Source organism: Meriones unguiculatus, chromosome 6 (assembly GCF_030254825.1).
Source record: "Meriones unguiculatus strain TT.TT164.6M chromosome 6, Bangor_MerUng_6.1, whole genome shotgun sequence".
NCBI lineage: Eukaryota > Metazoa > Chordata > Mammalia > Rodentia > Muridae > Meriones > Meriones unguiculatus.
Window position 1 is genome coordinate 2,852,177 of NC_083354.1, and position 23,658 is coordinate 2,875,834.

Consider the following 23,658-nt stretch of genomic DNA (forward strand, 5'->3'; position numbering starts at 1 on the left):
TAAATGGAAACCAATTCAATAGGCGAGTCTAATAGATCCTTCCAGAATTATGATCTTATCTTACCCCAAATCTTACAGAAAAAAAAAAAAACAAAAAACAAAACAAACAAACAAAACCCTAAGGATTTATAATATCTAAGGTAAGTTATTAAGTGTTTTCTTCTCTCTAGTAAGAGGTCACGAGGACAGTCAAACCACTCATACAAAGGCTGAAGATGACATGCACGTAATGCTCTATGGCGTACGCGCACACAGTGTCTCACACTGGTGTCACCTACAGACAGTGGAACTTACTACTCATGATTCCTTAGTGACTTTCAAGTTTTGGAAATTTTGTCATTATTCTATTAACTTATTCTTTTTAATACACTAAGTATAATCATAGCAATTTATAACAGGAAAATATTTTGTTAAACTGAACATGACTTTATGGATTAAAATAGCCCATTCAGTTAGGAGGCTTCTGAAATTTGCTCAGAAATTTCATCATAAATAGTTCCTCCACCTGGGTTGGTTGTTGTTGTCATTATTATTATTAGAGAGAGGGAGAGAGATAGCATAAACTAGATGAGTGTATGTGCTCTTGGAGGCCAGAAGAGGGCACTGGATACCCTGGAGCTGAAGTTACAGATGGTGCTGAACCACCTGATGTACATGGTGGCAACCAAACCTTTACAAGAGCAGCAAATGCTCTTAAGCACAGAACCATCTTTTCAGCAGTTTTTATTGTTCATTTACACATAAATGTTTAGTTTCTTCATATAATTTGAGATACTTATACGTGGCAAATCTCCTTTCAGTTTTTTTTCTTTTTGTCAATTATAAGCATATTCGTTAATTACTTACCAAGAAGCCATGCATAAAGTCTTCGGTTCAGGGACATATCCCTCCTTAGAACTACATGAAGGGCTGCTGACAAGATCCTGATCATATCCGGTCGAGTGGCCTGAAAAAGTAATGTAGTTACACTTAATAAAAGTTTTTCACTCTTTTTAATAAAAGAATGTCTTGAAGTCTGCTCAGAACATTAGCGTGTGGCCGGCATTTTTATATAACATTGCTTCATCTAAACTTTCATATTCAGGAGCTATTGCTTCTAATTTACATTCTGGGAAACAGGAAGAAAGGTAGCACGACCCTTAGTTTCTTTTGGACAGTCTCACAGAGCTTTGAAGTCTGGCCCCAACCACCCTGTGCAGCAAAGGATGGCACTGAACTTTCACTTGGATCTTCTGTTCTTTCTGTTTGCCTCTGTCTCCCAAGTTGTAAATACGTGCTGCTATTCCCAACTACCGATTTAGTTTTATAGCTGAAACTATAACTCACTTTAACATCACGTTTAAAGTTCTTCTTACCTCTCCATCAACAGTAAAATCTGAAACAAACACGGATGATAAAGAGGACAAATAGTAGAAAGTCACATGCTATTAGTTGTTCAGCAATGTCAACAAACTTTAAAGTCTTGAAGAAGCTGTTAGCATCGATTCAGTTCTTTCTTTCTCTTAAAAAAAATCTACTTGTGTTTCAAACATAGGTAACACAAATAAAATCCAAATAGTCCTTTTGTTCTAACCAATAACTTTAATTTTTTTCCTCCAGATTTTTTTCCTCTTTAATTTGATGTTTGAAAATGACTGAAGATCCCATGTCAATCAAAAGATGTAAAGTTAAAATAAAAGATGGAAAGTAGCTAATAAATTCGTTGTTAACAGTAAGAATATTACTGGGGGCTCAACGAGCTAAAGCTCTTGTCAGGTAAACCTGATGACCTAATTCAAGCCTAGGATTCTGAAGTGAAAGGAAAGAAACTGACTCCTAAAAGTTGTCTTCTAGATTGGGAACGGATCTTCACCAACCCTCTATCTGACAGAGGGCTAATATCCAATATATATAAAGAACTACAGAAGTTAAAAAGCAACAAATTAAGTAATCCAATTAAAAAATGGGAAACAGAACTAAACAGAGAATTCTTGATAGAGGAATATCGAATGGCAGAGAAACACTTAAAGAAATGCTCAGCGTCATTAGTCATAAGGGAAATGCAAATCAAAATGACCCTGAGATTTCACTTTATACCCATCAGAATGGCTAAGATCAAAAATTCAAGTGACAGCACATGCTGGAGAGGTTATGGAGAAAGGGGAAACCTCCTCCACTGCTGGTGGGAATGTAAAATTGTACTAACACTCTGGAAATCAATCTGGCACTTTCTCAGACAATTAGGAATAGTGCTTCCTCAAGATACAGCTATACACTTCTAGCCATATATCCAAGAGAGACTCAAGTACACAATAAGGATATTTGCTTAACCATGTTTGTAGCAGCTTTATTTGTAATAGCCAAAAGCTGGAAACAACCAAGATGCCCCTCAACTGAGAAACGGATACAGAAAGTATGGTACATCTACACAATGGAATACTACTCAGCAATAAAAAAACAAGGAAATCATGAAAATTGCAGGTAAATGGTGGGATCTGGAAAAGATCATCCTGAGTGAGCTATCCCAGAAACAGAAAGACACACACGGTATATACTCACTCATATAGACATATAATATAGGATAAACCTACTAAAACCTGTACACCTAAAGAAACTAATCAAGAGGGAAGGCTCTTGCTAAAATGCTCAATCCCCATCCTGAAAGGCAAAGAGGATGGACATCAAGAGTAGGAGAAAACAGGAAACAAGTTAGGAGCCTGCCACAGAGGGCCTCTGAAATGCTCTGCCCTGCAGACTATCAGTGCAGATGCTGAGATTTATGGGCAACCTTTGGGCAGAGTGCAGGGAATCTTATGAAAGAAGTGGGAAATAGTAAGATCTGGAGAGAACAGAAGCCCCACAAGGAGAGCAACAGAACCAAAAAATCTGAGCACAGGGGTCTTCCCTGAGACTGATACTCCAACCAAGTAGCATGCATGGAGATAACCCAGAACCCCTGCACAGATGTAGTCCATGACAGTTCAGTGCCCAAGTGGGTTCCATAGTAATGGGAACAGGGACTGTCTCTGACATGAACTGATTGGCCTGCTCTTTGATCACTTCTCTCTGAGGGGGGAGCAGCCTTACCAGGCCACAGAGGTAGACAATGCAGCCCCTCCTGATAAGACCTAACAGACTAGGATCAGAAGGAAGGAAAAGAAGACCTCTCCTACCAGTGGACATGGGGAGGGGCATGCATGGAGGAGGAGGAAGAAGGGAGGGATTGGAAGGGGAGGAGGGAGGGAACTACAGGGGGGATACAAAGTAAATAAAGTGTAATTAATAAAAAATTTTTAGAAAGTTGTCTTCTGATCACCATGTGTACAACTGAAGCATACACACACACACACACACCAAAATTTAAGAGAGCATCACTAAATAATCAATTAAATATAGAATCCTGGAATCTTAAAGTCAGATCTTGGAAACTGACCAAATAAAACTATTCTATGAGAAAGGACCTGATGGCCATCAATTGCCAGTAGCTCTAGAACTAAGGCTACAACTCTGTGCCCACCACCCCTCTCCATGCTGGAGCTGATGGCAACTGAGTTCCTGGGGGAGGAGAGTCGGTTTTCTTTAAGGATGTGGCTTAGTAGGTCAATCCTGCTTCAGTGCAAGGCCATACATTCAGGAGTGTATGTGCAGTACAAACTGGACTGAACGGGCTAAAAAAAAAAAAAAAAAAAGACACAAAGTTGGGTGGGTTAGGAAGGGGTGTAGATCTGGGAAGCCTCTGAGGGCATGAATATGATCAAAATACATTTTATGAAATCCTCTAAGAACTAATAAAAAATGAAAAGCAACAACAAAAATGATCCAGGCTTCTTAAGGCACCAAAGTACAGTGAAAATAAAATGTTTGGGTAGTACCTCATCTGGATGCAGAGCTGACCTTTCCTTATGACAGTGACGTTTCTCTATGCAGTCTTCCTGACATGGATAGGGAATCATCCCCAGAATTAGCAATATCTGAGGTGTTACAGGACAAGTTGTCCACAGGTAACAAATTATGCCTCTTCTTTATAGATACTGTCAGTAAGCTAGAAAATATGTCAAGTATGATCCCTAGGTACCACTCCAGGAGGCCACAGGGTGAAAACCAGTGATATAACAAATAAAGAAACTGCTATAACAATATTTAAGTGTATTTACTTTTTCTTTTGCTGTGCTGGCACTTCCTCAACATGAGAGAAGCAAGTTAAACAACTGGAATATCCATATGAAAAGCAGCCGAGTAGAGGTTCCCATTGTACGTAAATCTTTGCATTTTTGCTGCCATATTCTTGGAGGAAAGTAAAACCACCACCAAAAAAAAAAAAAAAAAAAAAGAAAATAAGCTGATGGTATAGCTCTGTGATAGATGAGCTTGCAGGAGACCCTGGATTCCAGTACATAAAAGAAAAGTGGGGAAAAAAGGAAGGAAAACTAGTCTGTTTCACAGTTCTTTTAAAAAGAATGTTATTGAAACTTGACCTTGTCACTCAAGGTACACATTTCAGTTCATGACTTTTACTATTCTGTAAAATTGCATACTAAAATTATAAGCATATGTAATGTGCTTTTGCTACATATGTAGGATGGTTGTCTCAGTATTTAGAATTGAATGGCTTTTAACAGTATCATTTTGCCAAAGTATGTTTTTTCTTTATAATGGGTTATACCTAATATAAAATATGATCTTTTAGATTTTGAAATTTAGTAGTCATCCCTCAAACAAAGTAATACTGTCAAACAGAAACAATATTGCTATAAATAACAATATTGGCAACTCCAAAAAAATTACATTGTGAAAGACTTTGTATCTTGAAGTTATATTGCTTCCAGAAATTGAGCAAAACTCTTTTCAGTACCTAATTTTTTAAAGCTTCATATATATGAACTTTATTTACATCATTTCCCCCTTCCTCCAAGTCCTCCCATGTTAAACCTTATGTCCCCCCTTCTCCAACTCACAGCTTCTTTATCTTTAGCTGTTATAAAAGAATAAACATATAAGTACAACCTTTTGAGTCTACTTAGTGTTGCAAGTATGTTATGTTTTTAGGGCTGACCACTCAATACTGGGAAACCAACTGGGGCCTCTTCCTGGGAAAAACTGATTCTCCCTCTCTCAGCAGTCATTAATTGCCTGTAGCTCTTCATTTAGTGGCGGATTGTGAGATTGCCACCATCCATGTAGGTGTGTCAGCTGGAGTTGTTACTGTTCAGGTCTTATTTAGACAGGCATGTTGACATTTCATGGCTAGAGTATCTTATATGTACAAGATACAATCTTGAAGCAGATTTTCTGATCTCCAAGCTCTCACAGTCTTTCTACCCCTCTTTCATGATGTCCTGTGAGCCTTCGGTGTAGGGTTGTGTTATATCTATATCAGTTAGGGCCAGACACCCATGATCAGTTGTTCTTTGCATTTTGACCAGTTGTGAGGGGTCACTGGGATGTTAAACAGGCTGTGCCACTTATGAACAGCCTGAGGGTTGAAGATGCTGCAGGCAGACTGGGTTCAATGTGAGTACTGGGTTAAGGCAGACTGGATCTGGCATAGGATGAGCACCTAGGGTAAGGACTAGAGGCCGATGTTGCATGAGTGGGTTGATATCAGGCAGCTGACCAGACTGGGTTGATACACAGGATATGCAATCTGGATTAGATCCTGGGGTTGGGAACAGTGCAGGGAGGACTGCACAGATTGGGCCCCAAAGAACAATGGGCAACTAAGACTAAATCTGGAGGGTTCAGTCCTCAAAAGTGTTACAGTTTGGGGCTCGTAAGATGGCTCAATAGGTAAAGGTGCTTGCCACCAACCCTGAAACCTGAGCTCATTTTTCAGAATCTACATAACTATAGAAAAAAAAAAGGAACTGAATCCTACAAATTGTCCTTGATCTCCATGTAAGTGCTATGGATACACAGACAGACACAAAACAATAAATAAACAAATGCAAAGGCTGTTTTTAAAAGGCTGTGGCTTAGCTCAGGCTCATCCCTCCAGACTCTTGTTCTACACTGAGGGGCTTCAGAAAGTAAGAGTTCAGCTGGTGGAGGTGTGTGAGCGGGAGCTGGACTTGAAATGCAGTTGCTGCAGCAAGCTTCCACTGCCATGGATTGGGCGCCTTCTGCTGCTGTCCCTTTCCTATTACGGTGATTCAAATCTCGGTGAAAGAGTAGTCTAAAATACCCCCCCCAGGTGTTTAATGTCGGGTAACAGATGAGAAAAAGTTACACATATAAGTCTGATTGTTTAATTATATGGTAAGGTAGATCTATATATGGAAAATCTGCTCCACTGAGTACACCAGCATTTTCTAAATAACCAAACTTGTTGCAAATTCACAGACGAGTAAAAGTATCAGCTAGACTAGCAAACTATGACAAAATAGCAAACTAAAAGTTGATTTATGTTTATATATTGCAATTAACTGTTAGGCTGTAGATCTAACTTTGGTATAGTATCAAAGAAGAGTTGTACTACTAACAAAATATTAATGATTCCTTGATTTTTCCAACCACATATCAATGCAACAGGGTGAGGGTTTTTCTTTTTTTCTTTTCTATTTTCTTTCTTTTTTTTTTTTCATATATAGCAACCAAAAAGTAGCAGGTATGAGTTTTCATTTTTGTAATTTTAGGCCAGTTAGTAAAAAGACTGATAAAAAAGTATGAAACTCTGCTTCTCATTAACTTCTTTTTTGAGCTGTAACATACTTTTACAAAGGTAAGATAACTCAATTATTTTGAGATAAATCAGTAGGATATTTTCAAAATTATGATAAATAAGGAATAGCACTAACTTACTCAGGAAAATGTTTAGATTCTCAGTATTTTTAAAGCATGCAATTAGCATCCTGCAACCAAAGGTTTGAAACTCCTATGCTATCTCCTCACAAGCAGACATGCAGATTAGAGGCGCTGCCTCCAAATCTTGGAAGCACCAATGTCTCCCCATCTTATCTGAGGAGAAAACTCAAGTACAAAAGAATAGAAGAAATGATAAAGGATATAAAACTTCAATTTCAGGAGGAATGTTTCAGAAATCTACTTCACCACGGTAACCATAGTTAATGAGTTATATTAAGAGTTAAGAAAGTATTCTCACTGCAGAAAATAAGTATGTGAAGTAATACATGAGTTAGTAATATATTCTAAAATGTTTTCCTCTCTTCTCTCTACATATATTTGAAAACATTATGGAAAAAAAAGCTCACGAATTTTGTCAATTACTAAAATAAAAATTCACGTTTTTTTGATGCTACAGATTGAACCTGGGGGCTGATGCATCTATCACTGAGCTACTCCCCAGCTAAGAAACAACTTTTTTTTTTCTCTTCCCTGTTTGGCCACAAGGTCTCACTACTGAATTCACCATCCTTCTGGCTTAGCTTCCTCAATGCTGGAACTACAGGCATGTGCCACCACCACCAAATGTATGGCTAAGAAGCCACTCTTAAATATCACTAACATCACCACACATTTTGTAATATGTAAAAGATCTCTATAATCTCAACTAACACTTAGCAGTAGATATTCAGGTCAGCTTTATCTGAAGTAAGTTAAAGAGGTCTACCAGTCCATCCACAGCATAACAGCAATCCTATTTTTGAGGTAGGTAATGAAGGCTCTGTTAAGTGATAATTAAAATCAGTACTTGCTAAGAATATATTACATGCAAGACATGAAAAAGGTCAAATGGGGAACAAAGATGACTATGCCAGCCTTGGAGAGAGCCTGAAAATATGGCACAGTAATGGGGACAAATACTGTAATAGGAGCAGAGAGAGGTGAACACCGAGAGACTACTTAGCACACTACTGCTTCCTGAAACATAGCTAGGAGGTCTGGGAGAACTCTGGGTAGCAGGAATAGAAAGAACAGACAGTAGGAAAGGACAGGGATGGTTTAGTTTTAATTACTGATCTAGTGAGACTACAAATTAAGTTCTTATTAATATAAGCTTAAGATTTAATTCCTAGATGCTGTGGAGGAGCCTTTCATTGGAGGGATTATTAACATGGAATGTTTCAAAAGAAAAAAGGTCAAGATCAAAAGTCACTAATGAATGCTTTTCTGAAGTGCCATGCAGTGCAGGTTTAGGTTCCTGAATACATTCTTTGACTTACTCTTTGTCTTCTTTTTTATAAGACTTTAACAAAGTTAAAAAAAAAAAAAACAACAAAGAAACAAACAAAAAATCCCTCATTTTATGGTTCATTTGGCCACTCCTAAATTACAGCTTTAGCCAGCTTAGTCTACACTGAATTTTCCCAATAAGGAAAATGTGAAAGTCCAAAGGGCAGAAAAAAGGCCTTGAGGGGGGTCTCAAAACAGAAGCTAGAATTAGTTTATGTCTCAACCAGTGACAACATATTCAATGAACTATAAAAGTCTTCAATTGTTATTTATTCAAAGTAAATGAAATAATAAAAAAAACCTGAGTAACATAGTTTAAAAAAAAAAAAGCAAAAACCTTAACCAGTTATAATCAGAAGTTGCTGAGCTCTCAAATAGCACCCATATGAAAATACCAAAGTTCTTCCTGCTGATTCCATTTTAAAAAGACATTTTAATTGTTTGAGATAGGACCTTATGTAGCCCTGGCTATCTTGGAACTCTTTGTTGACCAGGATGTCCTGGAACTCACAGAGATCCACCTGTCTCTGCCTCTTGAGTGCTGGGATTAAAGGGGTGTGCCAGCACTGCCCAGCATAAATTTAATTTTCAAAGCAGAAAGTCTTTGCATCTTACTACTTGTGTTAGGTATTTAGTCTCACCATTCTGAATGGACATGTTGTAGTGTTTAAGTCTCACTTTTTAAAATCAAAGTTTAAAGTTTAGTATTTTAAAAAAATGTACATAATTTCTTTTAAATTAAGGAGATGAAGTCCCAGTAATGTAACACTTCATTTGTGATTTGTCAAGTCAGTTGCTTGTATCTGTGGTGAAGTATGTAGCAAGTGGCCCAGGCACTAAATATTTGGTTCTCAAACAATGGCTAAGTCTCCTAAAGTTCAGGCATGTATGCTGGAGTCACCCAAGCAAGATAAGGTACCATCAGACCTGAGTTGAAGGCTTGGGTCTCAAAGACTCTGTTTATTTAGAGTTAGCAATGAGTACCTCTGCTTTTTAAAAGTTTAGAAATTTTTTGAAATGTATAAAGTAATCTGCTTCAATTACTATATTCTTATCAAATAGTTTAGTATTTTTCTTTAAAGTACTCACAATTTCTACTTCATTAAAAAGGAATTTGTTTTCTATGTATTTATAAAGAAAATATTCTAATACAGTACCTTTAAAACGACTACACATCACAGATCTATGACTTTCAAAGATTGTGTGTTGATAGCATTAGCATTAAGTTTTACCTGACTCATATGGAATGGAAAACAGAAGAGAATGAGGTCCAGTGTGCTTCTCTGTACAAGAACACTCGAATCCTGCACTGATGTACTTACTGCTTCTACCTGAAATAAGAAAGCCTTTAGCATGCTGGAAAATGTTTGCCATGGTAACATTTCATTTTTATAAGACAGAGAAAATATAACTGTTCTACTTACAGAGTACCACAATACACAAACGTTAATGTCGGTAACAGTGAGATTTTTACCCTGTGCCCCATCATATCTACACAGCATGTTTGTGCAAGTGCTGCAGAGTAGCTTTTCTCACACTTGCACTAAGTAGGGTGCAAGTCAAGTGTCCATTGACCGATGAAAGAATAATAATCACTGTGGTACTGTCAACAAAAGAACATGGAGCAACATAAAGCAAGACACACATAGAAGCATGGACTAAACTTAATTGTGTTATATATTGTGAATAAACCACACCCACAGGCCATGAGCAGTATGATTCAACTTACATTAACAATCTGGCTGGAGTGAACTAAAATCAGAAACAGACCAACATTTTCAAGGATCTGAAACAGTAAAGGAGTAGCTGCAGGGGTCTAGTGAATTTGTGGGTGATATGATTTTCTTATTCTTCCTTATAGTAGTTAGGAGACTTTATTTATATGTAAAAATTCATACACGTGAGATGGCCCAATTTTAGTAAGTACAAGTAATACTGATTTAACAAAAGCTCTATGTTAAATATCAGCTTTATATTTATATAAAAACAAGATTGATAAAAAAAACCATTTAAGAACCTTTAAAAAGAAATTCCTTGCCTGTTTTAAGGCTACAGTCTCTTATAAAAACTTCCTTCTGTTACCAATCTTGAAATTCAGACACATTTAAGAACACAGTCAGTGTGCTATTCTTCTTTTCAGGATTCAGCCAAATTACTTTGTGTAAATTATATCTTTCTTTTTAAAGAAAAGCAAGACTGAAAAGAAGGTCCACTTTGAAATATAATAATAAATGTAGCTATGATAACAGCAGTCTATTAGTAAGCAAGACAGGAATAATTAAAATCATGGATTTGCTTGAATGAAAGGAAACAGGACTAAATAATAATGTCTTTTTCATGAACAAAATTAATCTTTTAAAATGTCAATAATTATTCAGTATTTTGGCTGTTAGTTTTAATGAAAAATGGAAAGCTCCATGAAAACAAAATGTTGCCCATGGCATGATTCTCAGAATAATCTGGAATGCCTGGCTGTAGAGAAACACTTGTAACATGACAACCTACCATGAGCTCAATGTCACTGCCAATTATATACAGCTGATCTTCCATTGAAAGCTTCCTGTTCAGATGGGCCAGAACATATGTGATTCCGGGTAAGCGCACAGCGGGACTGGTGAGCAGGCTGCCCCATAGGGCACTATAGAACGCCGACTGCTCTACAGCAGCAGCAACCTTTTCCAGCAATGTGTTTGTTCTGGGGCACACAACAGAAGCGTGAAAGAAAGGAAACATTCAGTGTCAGAGAAATCAACCATTATTCTCTTCCAAAATAAAATGACAGCATCCAGAGCTGTCATGAGCTTCACTCTGGAAACAAGTGAGCTAGCTTGGAAGAACATACTTCATAGTCACAGGACGAGATACAAGTCCTGCTTCTGCTGTGTATTAGCTGGATAAATCTAATCCTTTCATCACGTCGTCTCCACCTATACAATGGAGAGAACAGCACTGCTGCACCTGCCTACCTTACTGGGTTGTTAAGTTACAAAAAGCAATAAAGCAACATATATACAATGTATTTAATCAATCTTCACATACCTATGCTGACTTTATACAAAACCTTAGAACATTTCCAAATGCCACTATCTGCAAACACAACATATAGTTCACAATAATGTAAATGAATTGGACCTATGACAAAAATCAAGCTAAGGACATCAGGGATTGATTCTTGTTTTGGTCAAAGTAAACAATTCAATATATACGAGTCTATTACAGTACAGTGCAGTATAGTACAGTTTAGAATAGTATAGTAAAGCCATGACTCCAGTTGGTGATTTCATAGTAATATTAATATTTGGCCTCAAGGCCTCGATGTATACATTGAAATAACACATTTATAAACTCTAGAAGAGTATGTATATGGAATACTTAAGCAAACATAATTCATAGGAGACTACAGCCAGAAAGAATTACTTAATTTCTATTTTAAATTTTAATTAGAGCTAGTAGAATTAAATGGTACTGATTCTGTACTTCCCTTAATAATTTAAAACTTATTTTAAACTTAATGAACTACCTTTATAATATACTTCTGAAATTATAAACAAATAGGTAAATTAATAAAAGCAAATAATATGGGCCAAAGAAGTGGCTCAGGGGTAAAGACACTTGTCATGGAAGCCTGTAGAGCAGACTTCCATCCCTGGAACCCACATAAAGGTAGGAGAGAATTAACTGCACAAAAGTATCCTCACACCTCCATATACATCAAGTATACAAAGACAATGATAACAATAAAGGCAATAAAGAAAATTCTTAAAAAGCAAATTATGATATTTGGTTTTGACTACATTTTTTTCTACATAGCCTGTAAGGATAATCCAGTATTTTCAGGATTAGATTCTTACTGTGGAAATAGTTGGAACATATTAATTAGTCTGTGCACTTGATTAAATTATTTACATTTAAACCATTACCATTACGTCTATACAAGTTAAACTTACATTCCCCATTCTTGCTACCAAAATTCAATCTGTTTCTTTCTCCCACCCCCCCTTTTATAAAAGATTTTATGAATTTACTTAATGTGAGTGTTCTATCTGCATGTACACCTGCATGCCAGAAGAGGGCATCAGATGCCAGTGTAGATGGTTGTGAGCCACCATATGGCTTTTGACAATTGAACTCAGGACCTCTGGAGGAGCAGACTGTCTCTCAAAGCTTCTTTTTTCCCTTTTTATTCTATTTCTGGTAACAACATAAGGGCATCAGACATTGTCTGTAGCTATTAGCTCTTAAAAAGACAATAGGCTCCAAAACAGAACAGATCCTTTTCTTTAAGTATCAAGTATCACCAGGCTATTTTCTGCCATCAATAGTTTAAACATGGTTGGCACAGGGACCCACTTCACACTCTTCATTACCCGTTAGTCTATTTGTTGTATCATTATTTTAAATTATGGGTCATAATTTTTGAGTGACTTACATGTGCAAAGCACTGCATTGGCTTCATCATTACAGTAACACAAAGACAGGTATTATGCTTCATTTACAGATGAAGAAACAGAACACAATTAGAAAACATTAAAAAGTGTTCTTAAGCTCTTAAAAGATACTTTATAACAGTTTTTATTGCTACTGAAATTTTATATGTAGGCCTGTTTTGTTTGCATGTATATCTGGGTACCACATGCCCATCTAGAGCCTGTGGAAGCCAGAAAAGGATGCCATATCTCCTGGAATTGGAGTTTCAGATGGCCGTGACCCTCCAAATTGGTGCTGGGATTTGAACCCAGGTCCTCTGAAAGAGCAGCATGTGCTCTTAACTTCTGAGCCATCTCTCTAGCTCCAATACTTTTTTTCTTAATTCTTAATGTGTGTAGTGAATGCTTTGTCTGCATGTATGCAGCATACTAAATGAATGCCTGGTACCCAAGCAGGCCAGAAGAGAGCATCAGACTCCATGAAACTGGAGTTATACATAGTCGTGAGCTGCCACCTGAGTGCTAGGATTCCGAGGCGGGTTTTCTTTAAGTTGCCAGAGCCCTTAGCTGCTGAGCCATTTCTCCAGTCCCATGCCACTGCTGTGTTTTTCTTTTTCTATTCTCTTTGAGACAGGATTTCTCTGTGTAGCCTTAGCTGTCCTGGACTCTGTAGACCAGGCTGGATTAAAACTCACAAGGATCTGCCTATCTCTGCCTCTGCCTCCCCGAGTGCTGGGATTAAAGGCGTGAGCTACTGAAATCTTAATGTGTTATGTTGATGTATCTAGAATAATTAATTGTGCGATGTTAAAACACATTTAAGGATAGTTGCTGACTAATTCATTATTTGCAGTACCCTTGTGGACCAAATACATTTACCTCTCATAATACTCTGATCCTTCTTCTAAGCCAGGAAGAATTCCAGTCAGCAATCCCTGGAGACCAGGTTTCAGAGTCTTCCCCAAAGGCAGGTAATAGATCTCATACAAACTGAGCAGTGTTGGTTTCACAGACATAGCAGCATTGGCAAGAAGAGGAAACAACCCAGAACTGTTAAGAAATGAAAGATGTAAAACAGCACCAACATTAATTTATAGGCAGTTATATAATCACATTCTCTATTTTTGATGAAACAGGTTACAGCAGATGATTAAATAGTATCTATTAATGACTTCTACATCTGTTAAACCAAACCAGTTCTCTCACCTGAGTTTCATACACATGAGTCCTGAAACTCACTAGTTGTTTTACAAAGTCCTTATATTCTATAATACCAAACAAGAATTCTCATCTTTTCCAGAAGGCTGCATCTTTCCCTCCATAACTATCCTTTTAAAATATGGCATCTGTTATTTTCTAGCTAAAAGGTACATATCTAGAAGCAATGTCTGCCTCTACTATAAAAATGTCTCTTCCATGACTCGTGTGTGGTGGAGCATGCTTTTAATCTCAGAACTAAGGAGGCAAAGAGAAGTGGATCTCTGTGAGTTCAAAAGTAGCTTGGTCTACATAGTGAGTTCCATGACAGTCAGGGCTATTGAGAGAGATCATGTGTAAAACAAAACAAAACAAATCCAATCCAATCCAATCAAATCAAATTTCCTCCAGCCATCAACCACTGGCCATGTTCTCTCTTCAGGTTTCCCTTCTAGATAATTCCTATGTAAATTCTTCCTAGCTCATCTGTATAATTACTTAGCAGAGAATGCCATGTTTTCATCACCTTATCCTAAGAGGGAGAAACTGGCCTGAAGTTCATACAAAACATACATACACACACACACACACACACAAAACGAACAAACAAACAAACAAACAAACAAAACACCACAGCACTTGGCCTTCCATCCTGGTCAAATGTAATGAAGATGAAGGACAATCTTGTTTTGCTATGATATATTAGGAGTCAGAAATTAGTTTTTCTTTTTTATCCCAAAGCCAGATCACAAAATCTGGACTTTCTCTTTCCAGAGGTAGATCATGGAAATTAATTTTCCCTGCCATTTTGACTTGGGTTAGGCTAGAGGAAGTCTTTCATCTACTTTGATTGACAGTAGATCAGAAGATTGTCATTTCAAAGAGGATCCTACCCAAACCTGTTAGGAAGTCATGTGCACAGAGGTACTACAACGAAGGAAGGCAGACTGTGCTGGCTTCCCTGCTCAGTATGTTACTGTTTAGCACTAGAGCACACTTTTTTTTTTGTCTAATAATGTTTTTATATGGTTGTTCCTGCTTTAGGTTTATCTACCCAATGAAGGATCCATAAAACCCTCAAAAGACAGGGGGTTCAGAGTTTCTGGATAATGAATATGTAAAGCTTTGTGGGAAGATTAAAAAAAAAAACAAAACAAAAAACAAAACAAAACAAAACAAACCAAAAAAACCAACTCATCCACATTCTGGGAAGCTGTGTAACCCAGCTCTGAATGAGGACCTTCATTTGTATATCTGTGGCCCTTAAAATATATTTTATGATAGCCAATGAATATGTTTCTCTAAATTCTATGAGATACTTTAACAAATTAATTGAACCTAAAGAGGGAGTTGTATAGACCACAACTTGTAGATTGTTGGTTACAGTTCAGAAGACCTGGACTTGTTTGTGGTGTGAGAATAAGAAACAGTCTTACTGGGTTGCTGACGTGTGAGATTTGATGGTATCTGTAGAAAGACAGTGTAAGAACCTATGGCTGGACTAGAGGATGCCCAGCTGAAGTCCTCTGAAGAGCTTGTTTGCTTGCTACTGGAGAAGAATCCTCACACAATTGGGAATCATACAGATGATCCATATTGTGAGTTGGATAATCTTAGAGATTTTTTTCAGCCCAGTACATGAAATCTTATTAGAAGCTGTATGTGACATCATTTGTTTAATGTATTTTAAAACAGCCACTCTAATACTATGAAGAGGAGTATGAGAAGCTAATAACAGTCTACACCAGCAATTAGAGCAGTGACAAAGCCCAGAAATAAAGCTGATGCGCACTTGGACTGGCAGCTGCCAGTGAGGTAGACCGGTGCACAGAAACACATCAGGGAGCAATACATAGATTTCTGGGCCCGCTGTAATAAGTGCTTTCTATACATTAACAACCCTCTGAGACTTGTAGTATCATTTCCATTTTGTAGATGAGGGCACAAAGGAAAAGAAAAAAGGTCCATGACCATACAATTCATTTCATGCCTCCACTCTTAACCATTGTGAGATAGAACTTCCAAGGAGACTTCACAGGAAGTAGAATATATGCAGATGTGCAACAAGATATACAACTCACATTTCATGCTTGTGTAAAGGGACTGATGGTGGCACCTTTTACGGATCTTTAGTACAATGTACAAAGAGTTTATGGAAAGGGTAGATTTATTTTAAATAGGTAGAGTGTAGTGATTTTAAAGATATACATAGATGTTGGGGTTGGTCTGATGCTCTATGTATACAAATGCTGAGTTCTGGGCCCTGAGATCTGGTTGCAATCTAGATGAGAACATTGCCATGTACTCTGATCACTGTTGTGCAAACTTAGTTCCCCAATTATCTCTGATTGGTTAATAAAAAAGCTGGACAGCCTATGGCTGGGCAGACGAGACGTATGTGGAATTTCCATTCTTGGGCTTGGGATCTCAGGCAGAGACCAGGAGGTGGAAGACAAGAAAGGAAGAAGGGATAGAGAGAGGATGTTGCCATGAGGAATTGACCTGATGGACCAAAAACAGCCCAGAGAGAATGTATGGCAAGTATTTTGGGGTGTGTGGCTGGGAAGTAGCCAGACTAGCTTAGAGGATTAGTATTAAAGAATATCTGCCCAGTTATTGAGCCTAAAGATTATTAATAAATCTAATAAGTCATGGCTGGAGAGATGGCTTAGCAGTTAAGAGCACTGTCTGCTCTTCCAAAGGTCATGAGTTCAATTCTCGGCGACCACATGGTGGCTCATAACCATCTAGAATGTGAACTGATTCCCTCTTCTGGCAAGTGTAAATACAGATAGAACACTCATACACATAAAATAAATAAATCCTTTAAAAAATTTAATAAGTCTTTTCTTTGGGAGCTAGAGTGGGTGAATAAAAAAGCCTCTCCCCACCCCCACAAATTAACCACAACACGTATATGGGATGACTAAGCTAGGAGTCTAAAGCTAGGGCCAATACTTGAGGCATCAATTTGGAGTCAGAATAAACAAACCATGGTTATCAGGCGTGCTAGGAAATAGGGAGATGCAACTCAAAAGACACAAGTCAGCAAGAAAGGTCCAGAGAACAGTGAGATGAGGGATATGTGAGTCTGCTTCATTAGTGTATGTACCATATGTCTTCACATTATACACTTTATATACACATGGTAAGCTAAAGAAGTTAACTAGTGGATATGCTTATTCAACGAGACCATAAGAAGGCTCAGAACCAAGGGAGCCCTAAAACATGGCAGATATTGAGTTAGGGTGGAAGAGGAAAGGGTGGTAAAAGACAATGAAAAAGATTAAAGAAAATGCTATTTCATAGAAGTCAAAGGGAAAGATGGTCAAAGAATGGTTAACGATGTTAAAGCTACTGAAAACCAAGGTATTTTATTTTCTGAGGAGTAGCTGCCAACCTTAAAAAGGTGGAATGCCAGCTGGGCAGTGGAGCTGCATGCTTTTAATCCTAGCACTAGGGAAGCAGAGGCAAGTGGATCGCTGTGAGTTTGAAGCCAGCCTGGTCTGCAGAGTGAGCTCAAGACAGCTAAAACTATACACAGAGAAACCCTGTCTTGAAAGACAAAAAACAAACAAAAAAAATTAGAATGCCTAATTATTGTCAACAATTTTTAAAGACAACTTTACAAATGACATTTAAGAATAAAACACAACTTAAAAATGTTTCTCTTTTTTCTAAATTATTTAATTCAAATATTTAACACATATAGAAAGAAACAATTTTCAAATATTTAATTTTACTTTATAAAGGTTAAATAGTTCAGACATATATACAAATATATATTTGGAGACAAGGTCTTATTATGCAGCCTTGGTTGGTTGAAAACTTGCTATGTAGGCAAGGTTGGCTTTGAACACATAAGAGATCTCTCTGCCTCTACCCTCCCAGGTGTTGGAACTAAAAGCATGTACCACCATACCTACCTAGAAATACGTATTTATATTGTACAGGAGTAATAAAATTACTCTTACCTATATAAAAAAAGATCTTTGGCAAGTCGCTTAGGTCCGATGATTTTGAAGATGATTTCGTATGTTTCAAGTGCCTTCCGATGCACTCCACCCGGCAATGCTGGATGAAGACATTGAGCTAGGCGTTTGCCTATGGTCAGTTTTTTGGGTACCACCTGGTACTTGGCATTATTTTGTAAAACCTTGAAGAAAATAATTTTAGTGCAACTGAGAAAAATGCCTCATTCTATTACTGTTTTCTTATAAAAATACCACAGAAAAAATTTGAAACTTCATCAGTATATACTTATATATAATATATAATTATATATTTAATATATAATTAAAATAGAAGAAACTAAAAGTATTACATTGTTAAGAAATACACTCATTATATGGCAACAAAAATAGACTTTTAATGAATGAATAGTTTGTACAAAATGAGTAGAAAATAAAGGCACAGATTTTTAAAATCTTTACTATCTGTCATGAGACAAAAAATCATGATTGCTCCTCTGGTTAGGGGGGTTATATATAGAGACTGACAGTCAAAGAAAATATAGTAGAAAAGTCAGCACTAGAGTTGCCAGTCATTAAATTTATACTGAAATATGTTTTGACTACATAAACAAAAGTATATAATATATATATGTATATTCATGTCTATCTCTGTGTGTGTGTCTGAGTGCACACACACATACACACTTATAAATATCCTTGGCTTTGTCCCAACATGTTTTATATTCGTTTCATCTGTAATCTTAGTACATTACTTTTTGTTATTTGGATATAGTAAAGTGTTTTCATAAATACTAATTAATGTATAAAAGCTAATTATGGTTTTAATTAGTGTAACTATGTCCATAATTCAAAGAATTTCTTTTGAATATAGTTTCTAAGATGCCTGAAAAATGGGACTTTTAGCAATCTTTCAGCAAGACAAAGAACCTAAGTTCCTGAAAGCAGAGCCATACTATGGAGCAATTACAAGATGTTATAAAGAGATGAAGTTTTCAAAGCTCACTTGGTAGATGTTGGGAGTAAATGTGCAACCAGAGGCTTGTTATTATTATTCCATTTCAAGGTAAACCGTTAGTGGAAATGAAAGCTTTTCTTTCTTATACTATGATGATGCTCTGATCTTGCAATCTATTATCCTGGCCATATATGTTAAGATTTTTTTTCTAATAACTGCATGTGAAGCTATTTGAATTTAAAAGTTATTGTAAAAGTATTATTTGTCACTCAGCCTTTTCAATATTTAGAAGCATCCCCAATCGCTAAGAACAACAATCATACAAGAACTGTGTGAAGGAAGAAAAGTGTGACTGAAATTAAAACAAAATTGGGTCAAAACAGGAAGCCAAGAATTGATCGGTAACCTTTCTACAGGAACTTGGCTAAAACCCAGACCTAGGCTCATTTCAAGTCAAGTTCTAAGGCCTAGGGACTATATTTAAAACTGTCTTTGTGAAAAGTACTGATTTGTAAGTAAGCTTATCTAGTTATAAAATGTTTATTGTTGCTGCATTTACACCATTAGGAAAGGATGCTGCAGTCATTATTTTTCATTTTGGGGCCAGGAACTCCAGTTCCTGAATTGACATCAGTTACAAAAACTTAAACTCACAGTAATATACATGGTTGTTCTCTGTCCTGTGCTACTACTAATTTTATCTTTTAAGTAGTATCATTTCTTTGAGAGAACGACTAAAGTGTTCTAACTACATAGGCATGAACTCATGAGGTAAAATGCCATTTATGAAAGCTGAGGTTTGGTTACATTTAGCTAAATCTTGTGTAAACAGGTATAAACCGATTTCTGATTTTTACTCCTTTTACTAAATGGATAAGAAAAGCATACCTTGTTGAGTTTTCCAAGTGCTGATATTAAATCTGCCCACTCACTGGAGTATTCAAAATTCTTTAGTGCTTTGTCAATTGCAGCTACATAGTTTCTGTATTTGGAGTCACTCAATAACTCCAGCTCTTCTGTGTTCATCCTCCCACTGTGTCCCACTAGAGACCAGTTCCAAAGTTATGCAAAGTCATTCCCTACAAGAGATTTTAGAGAAAGCAAGGTTACAAAGTAAAGTATGAAAGTGGGTTCATAGAATCTCATTAATTTTACAGTTTCTTTAACAGAAGCACTCCAAATTCCAGCCAGCTAGGGTACAGGATGATATTAGCAGTCAAAGTGAAAACTGGCATTTAAATTTATTTAGGCATATAAAAAGAAAAGTTCTGATTACTTCATGTTATTTCTGCCACATTTGTGGAAGAAACATTTCAGATATACATCCTTTTCTATTTTGATATCAAAATTTATAAAAATTATAGTTAAAACGAACACCTCAAGGATATACAGAGAAAGAGAGTGAAAAATGTCTACTTTAAAGATCCAATGTATTAATTAATAGTGATCATCTAGAATGAAGGACCATCAGCTGTTTGGAATTGAAGCTGACTTTGGGTATAATGGACAAGAATATATGACAGTTTCAATACAGCCACAAATTCCGTGATCTTCCTTTCTCAAGTATGACTCGTCCTCCAGTCCTTTGGTTTAGACACGAACTTAGTGATAACAATAAGGCAGATGAGATAATGGCAGGAGCCAATAGGTAACAAAGGCACTTTAGCTTAAGACTCTTAGATAACTTATTTCTGGTACAAGCCAGCTACCATGTGAGGAAGACACCTCAAGAAGCTTTCTGGAGTTGAACCTATACTGAAGAACTGAGGCTTTGTGTCACAGCCATGAAAGTGAGTCATTTTAAAAAGATCCTCTATCATCAGCTAAGTCTGGATCTCAATGCAGACTGAACTGACACTCTGATGTCACTCTACAAGAAATTTCCAAATCTGTACTACCCAAATTCACTCAGATGTGCAACAAAGTTCTCCCCCACACCACTGAGCTCAGAGGTTGTTACATCACAGTAAATAGTAAGACTTAACTGAGGTGAGTGTGAGGTCTCTTCCACTTTTACATTTTTGCCTTAACTTCTGTCTGCATCATTCCATACCAGCTGAATTCTGGGCCTCTAAGAAAGTCTAATAGGCCTTAGGGGCTCCTAAGACAATTTGATGGAGTAAAAATATTTTTTTCAATAATTTTCTTTTCAAGATACAGATACACTTATAAAACTGAAGTTGACTCCTTTTTCAAACTTGTACAAAAATTTACTTAAAAAAATCACAGGTCTAAATGTGCCATGCAGAATTATGAAGTTCTTAGAGAAGAATATAGGAGTAAATTTTCAGGTCCTAGAGATAAAACAGTCTTTTAAGAAATAATATAAAAAAGCAACCAAAGGGAAAAAGAAATCCACTGTATTAATATTTAAAACTTTGTGCTGCAAGACATACCATCAGGAAAGTGAAAAGAGAACTAAAAGAGTAGGGGAACATCTATTTTCAATATATCTGACCAAGTACTTGAACTGGTGTATAAAAAATTTCCTTTCACTAAAAGAAAACAAGTCTTAAAAGAGACAAAATATGTAAGCAGACATATTTACAAAGAAAATATGCAGATGCACAATACAAAACTGTAATAATGAGACTCACTGAGATTCATACCAAGGTAGTTTACTAGTTAAAGGCAGACATTAGCGAAATGCTATGCAAGATGTTTTGTTGACAATCTACGGTTTCTCCCCTCTCAGTACGGACAGAGCCTAAAGCCTTCCCTGTAACATTCTAACACTGAGATGGATCCTCAGCCCTTCTAAATTTTACACTGAGACAGGCCCTTGCTATGCTGCTCAGACTGGCCTCAGACTTGTGACCCTCCTGCCTCATTTTTCCCAAGCAGCTGACATTACAGGTATGTTTCCTCTAATATTAACAAAACAACAACAACAAAAAAAAACCAACACCATAAGCATATGCAAAACAATGTGTTTTAGATGAAAAAATAAAAACCAGGACACATGAAAACAAAGCCATAACTTTGGACAATAAAACCTCTAAAAATGATGAGGATATTCATTGAATGAACATAATTAAAACATTTCAAGTTTTGTTTTTAAGTGAACAGAATGAGAAAGCATCAGCTCTTTAAAGGCATATGCATATACTATAATAAATTCGAATAAGTAAATCTAATAATGTGCTGTATTAGCAGTCAGTGGAGTAAATAAAGCACATGCATAAGTTTTGCTGATAGAGACAATTTCTTTCCTTAGCAAGATTTCCACCTTAAGGCAGAACACATTCATTGAAGATACACGATCAGTGCTCAGTGTATGTAAAAAGTTAACCTGAGAAGCAATTTAGGAGCAATCCCTACTCATGAAAATAGGTGTCACTTATCGATACATAGAGGAATAATATAATTTTTAAACAATAATACCTCAATTGATGTGTTCTTCAGAAAATTTTTGTGTCAGAAAAAAGCTAATCAGCCAGGCACAGGGAGTCAGAGGCAGGCAGATCTCTGTGAGTTCAAGGCCAGCTTAGTCTACAAAGTGAGTCCAGAACAGCCAGGGCTACACAGAGAAACCCTGTCTAGAGGGGGTGGGGTGGGGTGGGGAAATGAGAAACAAACAAAACAAAACAAAAAACTAACGAATGACCAGCTAAATTTGTGGCACTTGTAATTAACATATGTTTGCCTCTCTGTAACATTGAATTATGTTAAGAACAAAAAAAAAATTCTAGGGGCTGGGGAGATGGCTTAGAAATAAAGTTCTTGCTATGCAATTAACAAACCTGAGGTTTAGGTAAAAACTGGTCATGGTGGAATGTGCCTATGACTCCAGTGCTGTATAAAGGTGGTCACAGGCAGATCCTGTGGGTTTTTGGCTAGCCATTATAGCTCCAGGTTCAATGAGAAAGCCTGTCTCAAAAATTAAGTGGAGAAACAAGTGAGGAAGACATCTCACTGTCAACCTGACCTTCACATACCCATACACACCCATATATCATTCACACACCAATACATAATTTTAAAATTTAAAAAGCTTGGTGGTATGTGTTTGTTATTCTAATGCTGAGAACATAGAGAGAGATTAATCCCTGGGGCTCACTGATCAGCCAGTCTTGACTCCTTGGCAAATTCTTAACAACAAAACAAAAGCAACAAACAGTAAAAATTTTAAAAAGGATAATGCTGAGAAATAATGCCTTTTCTGATACAAACACCAAACCAAAATAAAAGCCATTAGAAATCATTTTCAATCCCAAGCTCTAACTTTTATTTTTGGATTTATTTATTTATTTATTGGGGTGTGTGTGTAGTCTATCTTTCATAATGAAATATATGTAAACATTTTACAGTTTTGCTTATAAAATACAAAAATATTCTGATTTCATAAGAATTTGCTTTCAGAGTTCTCATAAGATTGCTTTTAATGTGAGCAAAAAAATGCCTGTCATGAACCAGATGATGATATAAACTTTGAAATCATATTTAATGTATTCTAACATTTTCTAAAATTTGACTATTAACATACACAAAACTGTGCTTTTGATAAAAAATGTGTCATTCTAAAGGAAAACCAATGACTCTGAATAACTAATAAAGCATTTATTAACTGATAGAGACATTCATAGAATAAAGGTCGGAAGGAATGAAAGCAGAAAAGACGGCTCAGCAGTTAAGAGCACTTGCTGCCCTTGAAGAGGACCTGAGTTTGGCTGCCAGCACCTACCTCAGGATGCTCACAACTGGCTGTAACTCTAGATATGACATGATCTGATCACTCCTACCACAGACATGTGCACACAGTTACTTATAAAGAAGTATGCCTCTTCCCAAGACAGGCTGTGGCAGACAGAAACAAACCAAAACACTAAACCAAATATTTAACACAAGAGCCAGGCATGGTAGGACTGCCTTTAATCCCAGCAGGTGGATCTCACTGAGTTTAAGGCCAGTCTGGTCTACACAGTGAGTTTTAGGCCAGCCAAGGCTACCCAGTGAGCAAAACTCTGCCAAACAAAGAACTACAAGCAACCCAAGA

At 36.8% G+C, this 23,658-nt stretch overlaps 1 protein-coding gene across 7 annotated transcripts in view; it reads right to left on the minus strand.

The window, feature by feature from the left end:
- Positions 1 to 23,658, minus strand: part of Dop1a (DOP1 leucine zipper like protein A) — a 105,751-nt gene that overhangs the window by 55,460 nt on the left and 26,633 nt on the right. For all 7 annotated transcript variants that reach the window (XM_060384661.1, XM_060384665.1, XM_060384662.1 and 4 more), the window contains 6 exons: positions 19,551 to 19,741; positions 17,708 to 17,889; positions 13,416 to 13,586; positions 10,611 to 10,804; positions 9,342 to 9,436; positions 847 to 946 (listed from right to left, as the gene is read on the minus strand). In XM_060384661.1, coding sequence (XP_060240644.1) covers positions 847 to 946; positions 9,342 to 9,436; positions 10,611 to 10,804; positions 13,416 to 13,586; positions 17,708 to 17,889; positions 19,551 to 19,688 — 880 coding nt within the window. In that variant the 5' untranslated portion in view covers positions 19,689 to 19,741. The remainder of the gene's footprint in view (positions 1 to 846; positions 947 to 9,341; positions 9,437 to 10,610; positions 10,805 to 13,415; positions 13,587 to 17,707; positions 17,890 to 19,550; positions 19,742 to 23,658) is intronic.